The 10,467-nt window shown below is 42.3% G+C and overlaps 1 protein-coding gene across 6 annotated transcripts in view; it reads left to right on the top strand.

The window, feature by feature from the left end:
* LOC128145424 (GON-4-like protein) overlaps positions 1-10,467 on the top strand; it is a 31,364-nt gene that overhangs the window by 423 nt on the left and 20,474 nt on the right. For 4 of the 6 annotated variants that reach the window (XM_052795454.1, XR_008236470.1, XM_052795451.1 and 1 more), the window contains 11 exons: positions 103-478; positions 2,538-2,759; positions 3,447-3,643; positions 5,013-5,087; positions 5,444-5,494; positions 5,894-5,944; positions 6,744-6,839; positions 7,083-7,187; positions 8,025-8,195; positions 9,042-9,234; positions 10,008-10,109. In XM_052795454.1, coding sequence (XP_052651414.1) covers positions 103-478; positions 2,538-2,759; positions 3,447-3,643; positions 5,013-5,087; positions 5,444-5,494; positions 5,894-5,944; positions 6,744-6,839; positions 7,083-7,187; positions 8,025-8,195; positions 9,042-9,234; positions 10,008-10,109 — 1,639 coding nt within the window. Of the gene's footprint in view, positions 1-13; positions 479-2,537; positions 2,760-3,446; positions 3,644-5,012; positions 5,088-5,443; positions 5,495-5,893; positions 5,945-6,743; positions 6,840-7,082; positions 7,188-8,024; positions 8,196-9,041; positions 9,235-10,007; positions 10,110-10,467 lie in introns of those variants that run through there. The other 2 variants (XM_052795450.1, XM_052795452.1) reach the window with 2 other exon arrangements.

Raw genomic sequence — 10,467 nt, 5'->3', positions numbered from 1 at the left:
GTCCCGCGGCGCTTCCGCTTCCTGCGGGGCGAGCGGGACGGGGCGGCGGAGCCCGAGCCCGGGCGGCGGTGCCCCGCGGCCAGCCGCTTTCCTGTATTCCAGGTGCGCGCCGGGATGTCGCTCTCGCTGAAGATGCTGCCCTGCAAGAAGAGGAGAGCGGCGGTGGCGGGGCCGCAGAGCCCGCGGGAGCGCGGCGGCGCCGAGGAGGACGCGGAGCTGCCCGGCGCCTGCGGCTCCTCCGTGGCGGGCGCCGCCGATGGCGGGTCTTCCGCCAAACTCGCGCCGGCGGCCCGAGCCGGCGGGCCGTACTCCGGCCCGGGCGTGTGGAGGGGGCCCGGGGAGGGCTTGCTGAAGGGCGGGAAGAGGCCCCCGGCCAGGGCGGCCCAGGGCTCCGGTCAGGAAGCGCCGGGCGCGAAGGAGGCCTGTGCTGCCGCCCAGCTCCCCGAGGGCCTCGCGAGTCCCGAAGCGGTGGCGGAAGGTAAATGCATGTGCTGCCCGCCGCGGGGGGTGTTACGGGGCGTTCGGTGGTTCTCCGGACGCCGGCTGCCGCCTTGGCTCCTGCCTGCTGCTGGTCCGGCCTCGGCCCTGTAAGCTCTGCTCATCGACGGGCTCAGCTAAGGGAGCGCTTCATGGGCCTGTTTGCATAAAGGTTCTCCTTCGGTTGCTTAGTTTTTGTGGTGTTTGTTTTTTTGTTTTTTTCTCTGAAGTGTTACAAGTTAGCAAGCTTCCCATTTTCAAAGTTGGGGGGGTTTCCTCCCTTAAAACATTAGGAAACTGATGGAGAACTTAAGCCACTTGCCTCTAGTGCTTCTGAACGCTAAAGTGCTTTAGAAGTTGCTTTTTTTCAAATTTCCAATCCAAAATACCCAGTTTTGCAAACTTGCATGCATTTTCCTGGTCTTGCCCCTGTGTTTAATCTTTTATGCACTGTAACAGCCGTCAGTCCTAACAGTAACTTTCGTAGACATATTTTGCAAGTTTTATGTCGTGCAAGATATGTTACTTTCACCTAGTCTTTAGACAAGCCTTTGTAAATCCAGGCTTTGATTTGAAACAGTCACCTTGTGTTTATTTTTTTTAAAAACAAATGTTTGGCTAATGAGTTGTGAGACTAGCAAAAGTGCAAGCTGCTGGTTCAAAAAATACTGCTTCTCAGAGTTTTTTGTCTGCATTTGCTTTCATTCTCAGAAGATAATTCTTTCAAGCATTCAAAGAAGTAGTCTATAGGGACACTTGTATGGGGCTCTACTGTGATCCTTTACAAGAGCCAATGCAAGTAGAACTTGTGTTAGTATCAAGTTACAAATTTGTTGTGGAACATAGGTATTTTGGAAGTTTGTGTAAAAAGCCCAGGTGAACTTTGCTTGCTCTGAGGTTCACTCAGTGAAAGTGTGATGTGTGAGCTAGTGAGGGAGACTTGACTTCACAAAGTGATGCTCATTTTGTATTTCCGGTTGTCTTTAAGTCTACTGAAATAAGTGGTTGTGCCCTCTTTCCCCAAATTGCCCATCCTATTCTTTTTCTCTTTTCCTGGCATACATCTTTGTCTCTGAGCTGAATGAGATTACAGAATTGACCTGGCAAAAAAAGTGGGGGTGTGTGGGAAGCATGGGGGTGGTGCTGTTTTTTCCTCTTTATCTGGATCAACTCCCTGATCTGATTTTCTGTGCAGCTACACAAATACCTGTGCCAGAGCAGCAACTGCTGCAGGGTTGGGGAGCTGGTTTTGTTGGGTGACAGTGTGTTTTCATACTGGCTCAAGGTGTTCATGAAACTCCAGGCTTCAGCTGTTTTTTAGTAATCGTTGTAAGCCCATCTAACTACAGGCTGCAGCAAAAAGGGACAGTGCTTCCTTGTTTCCTTGTGAAAAGTGTTGTCTCTGGTTCTTGTGCTGCTGCGATTGATTAGCTCACTGATTTGACTGAAAGCTGATTTTGTGTCAGGAGAAAGGGGAGTGGAACAGGAGTCAGTTCACAGTTGTTTTCTAGGACTGCGCAGAATAAGAGCGGGAAGGGTATGTAGGCACCCCTGCCAGCAGTAGTGTGGTTTTAAATTGGCCCAAGGAGGCTGTGAAACTGCATCCTAAGGTTGCAGTCAACTGTGCTGTTCCAGCTGTGAATAACCTGCCTGGGTGAAGGAGTGCCTGCCCCTAGCTGTTGATTTCTGTTGTTGCAGTTGCATTTATACAACAAGGAGTACAACCATGTTTTAAACAAATCATCGGGTTTTTTGCCGTTGGATCATTTGACAGGAACAGTTTTGAGCATAGCTGTGCAAAACTGATAGTGGAGGGAGCAAGACTGAAATAGCTGGAGGTGGGGATCTCTTTGCCTGGATTTGTTTCCAGCGGGATGGGACTGCTGCTGCAGTGTTCAGTGTATCTGGATTACTTTTACAGGCTAGGTTAGACTTGTGCAGTTGATTTAACAGATTTGAATGGGTCACGATAAGCTTTTGTAATTGCAGCAGCCTCTTAACCTTGCTCAGCTGTGTCCATATGGCATATCTGACTACAATTTAGTGTATACTGTTTACAGGGAAAACACCTAAGCTATGTACAGAGGTGGAAGTGAATTTGCAGAGAGATCCATATCTGATGGAAAACCAATCTGCAATGCAGGAGTCTCCAGTGAGAAGTTCTTTGCAGCTGGCTGTTAGAAATCCTACTGTGATGAAGCCACTGAAGAACACCAGAGCTGGTGAGTGGCCCCAGTGGACTGATGAGGAAAATGAGGATTTGGGACTGTTTATTCCATTGGGTAAGCTTTGTGCAAGGAGCAGACCTGTGACTTGATACAGTAGATGCAGAATTCTGGAACTGTGTACACCACAGCAGGGGCTGTTTAGGTGCAACGTTTTTTTGAAGTTTCCATCCTGTGCTTTGTAAATCAGTGGCTAAAGAAACTACAGATATCCAAGTGAAACTTGCTGGAGCTGATCTCTGCAATTTTCACTTACTAAAAATACTGCTTTCCTTCAGAGGAGGCTATGATTCTTTTATTTCCCTGAGTCAGAAAAAAAGTGCCACTTGGGAAACACTTTAAGTCCTGGAAACTGATCTGCTCTTGCTGTATGGTGCCTGGAGTTTTGCAACTGTTTTCATCTTGATGGCATACTTAAAACACTTCCTTCTGGAAAAGGCATAAAAAGGCTGCTGAGACCATTTTGTAAAAGCAGCTAGTAGACATGGCAAATACATAACCTTTATTTGCTTGACTAATGTGACTCACTTGGGTCCTGCAGAATTTGAACCCATCATTCAGAAGACTTTCTAGTTCTTATGGCCATTTCCATTTGGGTGATCTCCTTATCAGCTGTTGGAAAGCTGCTGCCGCTTCAGTATTTGCAGAATTCTGGTTTTTTTTTTTTTTTTTAAACTTATACTGTCAGAATGTGCTGGACGTGAAGTATCTGAATTTTTAGATTCCATTTTTGTTAATTTTCAGAGGAGCAAGATGGAGAGGATATTGAGAGAAGGAAGAGGAGGAGGAAGGCAACCAAACGGAAAAGAGAAGGGAAAAGTCAGGAAGAGGAGGGATCTTTGTCTTGTGACATCAAGCTAGATGATACTCTTGATCGCACCTTAGAAGATGGAGCTAAACAACATAACCTGACAGTTGTCAACGTGCGAAACATCCTGCATGTGAGTGTGGTGGGGCTACGACAGGGAATGGAGAAGTGCCCAGTGTTTTAAGAAACTGCAGTCTAGACTTTAGTATAGTACTAATGGTAGCCCTTGATTTCATGAACAAGGAAGACTGGGTAGGCACACATCTCCTAATCTCTCGTATAAAAAGCTATAGAGAGAGAATCATATGGCATATGTATAAGTTACCTGGACCTGGCTTTGTTAGTAGGTATCGATCCCTGACGACCATTTATTTACAATAGCAAATGGGTCTGTTTTACTGTACTGTAATAGCAGTAGCAGGAGTAATTGAAGTAAAACGCATACTTCTGGTTCCAGGTGAGGAGATGTAGACTGTGAACTCACTGTTTCTTGTTTTGAGTGAACTGTTTCATGATGAAGTCCTGATGGAATTCTAGTGGTGCTGACAGAAATGTATTGCTCTTAGTTAATGACCCCAACCAACCTTTTAGTCCATCACACAACTTCCAGTTAGAAAGGAACTGCAAAAAGACTATCTGTGCTGTCACAGCTGTGTAGTGACACTAATTCTACACCTATATTAGGTGTAGATTTCATTTTATCCCATGAGCAGGGTCTGGAGAGCAATATATGTATTTTCCCACAGGACCAAAAATTGTGCTTCCCACCCCCCGGGTGATCTCAGATATTTTTCCTTTTTGCCATCCCTGTGGCAAACAAACTGGAGACTGCCATGATTCTTTTGGGAAGATTCGCCAGCTGTTTTTGTGCAAGTGCCATGAATTAATGCCTTTCTCTGTCACGTGGCACTTTGGAAGGACTGTAAATATCTCACGGTCACCTACCTTCCTTGGAACCTTATGGTGGCATCCAGAAAATGTAGTCACGGATACTGGGTCTCTTCTGGCTTCCCCTATTTCTTTTAAATATATACAATGTTTTCTGAAATGATCTAGCACAATGTTTCAAAGAGTAGATTATTACATACTTTCTCTAGATAATTAGATGCTTTTTTTGGAAGCCTGTGAGTGCTTAAGGATTTAAGTTTTCTATTGTAGCTTCATAGCAGCATTTCTCATGTGGCTGGGATCATCACATTTTACTGATTACGTGACACAAGGGAAGGGAAACTGGTGTGGGCTTTTGTTTCGACTGTTTTCTTCTGCTGGAAATTTATTCTGTGAAGCATTCACAGAGAATGTAGTGCAAATGTTTTTATAACTGCTTACTTTATATTTTCTTGTCCGGTGACTGAACAATCTTTTTTATTATAACATAATTACAAAGTATATTATACACTGAATATTTCCCTATCATGTTTCCAACTAGTTTATTTTAACTTTAAGTCTGTTTCTTTTTAACAAACAGAATGTAAGGGGTACTTTTTTGTGTCTTCCTGTAGGAAGTGATCACAAATGAGCATGTTGTTGCTATGATGAAAGCAGCCATCAGTGAGACAGAAGATATACCTCTGTTTGTAAGTAAAAAGCTTTTTCGGTTTGGTTTTTCAGTTCTTCCAAATGCACGATACCTTCACCAGTCTATCTTCTTGGTCCATGGTGTGATATGGAGAGAATAGGTAGAATAGATAGTACCATAATTTATGTTTCATTACCAGATTTGCCACCTGGATGAAGTGAGTAGTGTCTGTGTATGAGTGTAAATTATGAAACAGAATTATGAGGGGCTATTTTTGATGTCGCTCTGATCATGTCTAAAAGGTAATGAATTTAAAAAAAGAGAAAAGTCTTGTAGTAAAGAGTTGCTAGGGAAAAGTTTGCGGTTAAGGAAAATAGCTGAATAGGCTGCTGTTGTCTTGTTTTAAACTCTCAGGAGCCCAAAATGACTCGTTCCAAACTGAAGGAAGTTGTGGAGAAAGGAGTGGTATGTATGTCATCTGCTTTTACTATTGTATCCTCCCCCTACCTGAATGGTTTTGAGTGTGGGTCTTCTAAAGAAGTGTAAAATGTGCTTTTAAGTGATTCATTCTTAAAATGAAAAAATAAGTTAAAACAATGTAAAAAAGAATTCATTTTAGATGAGCAGAATAGAACCAGGTCAGAGTTAGAAAATGGAGTGAATTGACAGTATCTATTATACTGAAGTTATTGCCTGTAGGGATCACATGGAAAGTTTAGAAAGCCTTTGTTTGAAGTCTGTTGTTACTTGGCTACTTTGGAGAACAAGGCCTCAAGATCAAGTACTCATTTGATTTAATAGATTGTCTAAGCTGTGCAACATCATGCTTTTCAGAGACAGTTAAATTGTTTCTGCTATCTTTAGGTGATTCCAACATGGAATATTTCTCCAATTAAGAAGGCGAATGAGGTGAAGGTAAGTGAACTACTGCTGGGAAATTGGAGATCATACTAAAGGCACCCTGCTGAGCAAGGAATCTTTTGGAGGGGTGGAGCAGACTCATGTCTAGCACATTGGGAGTATTGGTGACCAGGAGCATTGCAAACAGGGTATGCAAGGCAGGACAAGGCAGTTAACATAGCAGCAGGTGCACAGAGGGCCCAAAAGAGCTGCCTTCAGGGGAAGACAGAACATGATGAGGTGATGACATGCCATAAGGATGTCTTTTCTGCTGGGTGGTCCAGCTTCCCATGTTGGTACTGCAGCAGCCTCTACCTGGATGAAATTCCTGATAGTGAATGCCACTGCCTAGGCCTGTTGCTGCAAGGTGTTCCTCCCTGGGACTGTTTTATACACTGTAGGACTGCCTGGAAATACAGCCTGGATCTTTTTTTTTTTTTTTTTTTCCTGAGCTATGCGGGCTCCAAAAGATTTGTTATCTAGGTGTAGGCAGGATTCAGCAGTGTAGCAGGAGTGAATGGCCATTCCAGTACTAGAAACATGTCATTGAGATGGTGTCTGCTCAAGCGGTGTTTCCATCATATAAATGTTAAATCATTTGTGCCTGTTCTTGCACATTTTCAAAGCACTTTGGTTTACCAGTCTTACTTTAGTAATTTCTTTGTTTTCATCAGCCTTTTTCAGTAGTCTCCTTCCTTTCTGAGCTTCAGGATATTTCCTCAGTTAGAAATCTTTGATCCGGTAGTGCACCATTAGAGTGTAACTCTTTATCTCACCTGTAAAAAGTTGTCACCTTTCTTCTGTTCTGTTGCAGCCTCCTCAGTTCGTGGACATTCCTCTTGAGGAAGATGATTCATCTGATGAAGAATACCAGCCTGATGATGAGGATGAGGATGAGACTGCAGAAGAGGTAAACGCAACTTGTACGAAGATTTGTTCTGTTCAGCATGGAGTTGTCTGCATGTTTGAGGCAGTAGAATGCTCTCTTTATTTTAACACATGAAAACTGGTAAGTCATCCTGGGCCTTCTAGTAATCTTTCTTCAATGGTATATTATTCATTTGGCTAAAAAAGAGTCTTTGGAATATTAGTTGAAGCAGTGTTTGATTGTGGCATGATTGATTGATTCCATTCTGCGTCTTTTGCGCTATAGAGCTTGCTGGAAAGTGATGTAGAGAGCACTACTTCTTCTCCTCGGGGAGCAAAACGATCTAGGACAAGGAGATCATCTGATGAAGAGGGAGGGACGCTCTGTGAGGTAAATTTGCAAGACAGTTTTTGCTTTCTTTAGAAACAACTTTCAGTCATTATTCCTAAATTATTAATGCAAAAGCAAGAATACATATTATTGCTTAAAGTTGTGGCAACATTACAGGTGTTATGTGGCTTTAGGGTCCCACTGCAATGGTTCTTGCATAAGCAGTGAAGTGCAACCCTTGCAGAAAGAGCTTAGTCTAAAATAAACACAAGTACCTAAAAAAGCACTGGCAATGGAAACCATCGGCTCTTCAGATAACAATTATTTTTCTCATTATTTTTGAGAGGAGTGCAGGAGAATTGCTTTCTGTGCTTGGCTTAGGAGGAGAAATTGATTTTGATAAAAGCATAAAGGTATTTGTGGTGACTCTATGCACTGTCAAATCAGCGGAAGGAGTATGTGCAGTGTGATAAGAGCCGAGTATCAGCAGACAAGAATGAGAAAGTGACTGTGAAAACTGACCACTGACACTGGAATCAGTGAAGGAGCAATAATGTATTGATATTTCCACGTTCTACTCACCATGCATTTGTTTTTGGGAGGGTTGGGAGTGTGCCACAATTACTAGCATTCAGGTTTATCAACTCTAGTAATATTGAGACTGATACCCAAATCTTCCAAATGGTCTCCTTTCCTGCAAGTCTTTTGAATAGTAAATTTATTTGCACTTTCTGAACGTCAAAGTGAGTCTAATATGAAGAATCCATTTCCTTCTGTGAAGGATTTCTCTCATTTCTATTGTGCTAGACTCTGGTCAAGCAGAAAAAGAGACTTACTCTGTCCTTGGAAATTTATGTTCTAAATAAAACCTTTTAACACAAAGGCCTTTTTAATTAGATGGAGAAGGTTACTACGCCTGTTGTTAGACATATTAGTGCTGAAGTAGTTCCCATGGGACCTCCACCACCTCCTAAACCAAAGCAAAACAAAGACAGCACTTTCATGGAGAAGCTGCATGCAGTGGATGAAGAATTGGCTTCAAGCCCAGTATGCATGGATTCTTACCAGGTAGTGTTTTGGGGGATGCTATAAATAGCGTGGTTTTAGTTTGGGTAGAATTTGTTAGAAAGGAGGTAGCTTTCTGGTGTTCTCTGCTATTACTTTTACTTCATTCTGCTCTCTTTTTATAACTTTAAATAATAAGTTGACTCTCCATAGTTTGTAAGACCCTAGCTTTGTGAGAGAATAGAGGTAGCTGTTAGTAAAATGTTGTTAGTAATGTATACTTTTAGTTTCTTGTATCATAACTGCACTTTCTGTTTATGCTCAGAAGTCTCTCACTGCCGTTGTTTTGACTGTTAAATGTACTTCTGTGGCATTTACATGACTAATTAAAATAGTTTTCCTTTTGAAAGATATCCTGTCAGCTTAGTTGTGTTTTGCAGGCAAGTATACTGTTAACACCTGAGGAAGCTTGGTTGTAAAGAGAACCACTGTTTTATATTAATAATGAGGAAAAATACTACTGATCTGTGTTGCTGTGCAAGGGTGAGGAGTCCTGAGGAGACAGTCCTGTGCTGCTGCTCAAGATCAATTTCAGATAGTGAAGAGGGCAAACAGAGTAAAACGTACATGAAAGAATCAAATATTGCAAGTGGAGATTTCTTCCTCGGTAGCAGATAAGAGTTTGGCATGAGATAAATGAACAGTAATGTATTTATAAACAATAGCTGTTTAATAGTGAGAGTAATGAAAGTTTAGCTTTCTTGGACTACCGAAATAAATGATTCTTTGTGGCAGGAATCTAATATTTTGGTATTGGACTTTTTTGGCTGGGCTGAAAACCCTGCTGCTGGAGAAACTGAGAAAAGCAGAGTTGTCGTAACTCCATTGTGCCTTTCCTTCACATTTCAGTCTCTGGAAGACAGCCTCATTGCCTTCCGAACCCGATCTAAGAGACCCCTGAAGGATGTTCCTCTTGGTCAGCTGGAGGCTGAGCTCCGAGCCCCAGATATCACACCTGATATGTATGATCCCAATACTGCAGATGATGAAGAATGGAAAAGGTGGCTTGGAGGACTCATGAATGATGATGTGGAGAATGAAGGTATATGATGGATGTTTTGTTGTTGTGTTCACCGGAACTGGGGGGTTAGATTGAAAGCCTGGAGTTTTTTCTTTCTATTTATATGTGGTGTTCTTGGCTGCAGCCATTATCTCGTTTAGTAATATGCATGTGTTTTGCATGCCATCAGCTTTCCTCATCTTCTCCGTGGACATTTGTGAGGGTTTTTAAACTTTAGGTGTCTGTCTCACTTGTAAATATTTACTAGCCAGCACATGCAGTAACTGGCAACCATAAATGAAAGTTATGTGTTTCAGCCCTTAATCCATCATGCTGTGTCATGAAGCTGGCAGCGTTGCTACACCTGAATCTGAGTGTGTCATGCTCCTTGGTAGGGACATGACTTGTTTTGGTAGAAACAACTATTTTGTTCTTCGAGAAGAAAAAAGAACAAGCTTTGGGGCTTGACTTCATTTTGTCCTGAATTTAGTGGTTGCATACAGTTGTGCAAATTGAATATAAAACACATTGAAATAATACTACTTCACTGTTTCTAAATTAGCTGCAACTCAGGTCACAGAGAATAAATCCAGCTTTTCTAAATGGGAATGGCTACAAATGAGGATGCTAGTAGCTCAGTTTGAAGAGAGGATGGGCTTGATACTGCTTCCATAAAAAGGAACATACAGTTAATTTCAAGCAGTAATCCTAGCCCTCTTTGTGCCAGGTCAGGCAGTAAATCAGGTGCTTCTGCTCCTAGCAATTGATTGGTCTTGGGGCAGGGTAATCACATTTCAAAACATGCTTCTTATTAGATGAAGCAGATGATGATGATGACCCTGAGTACAACTTCCTGGAAGATCTGGATGAACCAGATACAGAAGACTTCAGAAATGATCGTGCTGTGAGAATTACCAGTAAGTCCTTTGGGAATCTCGCCTCCTTTCTTGCTAGGATTAGTAATTAATTTTGAAAAGTGAGCGTTCTGTTGCAAAGATTTTGCAGTGTAGGCTAATTAAAAAAAATCTGCATACTGACTTGAACAGCTTTTCCATGCAAAGCTGGCATTCTGTGAATACATGAAAGGATCTAGCCAGAGCTGCTGTGCTATCAGATGCAACTTTATTCCATAGAAAGAATGAAGAATAATACTTCCGTGATAGTACAGTCTTTCATAAAGCTTCAGCCAATTCAGAATTGAATGCTTGCCTTATGACTTGAGTGTAATTAAATTTTCTCCAAGTCCTTACAATCTTCGTGTTAGTTTTATAGAAC

This window comes from Harpia harpyja, chromosome 9, assembly GCF_026419915.1.
Source record: "Harpia harpyja isolate bHarHar1 chromosome 9, bHarHar1 primary haplotype, whole genome shotgun sequence".
Lineage (NCBI taxonomy): Eukaryota > Metazoa > Chordata > Aves > Accipitriformes > Accipitridae > Harpia > Harpia harpyja.
This window is presented reverse-complemented; position numbering and strand designations above follow the sequence as displayed.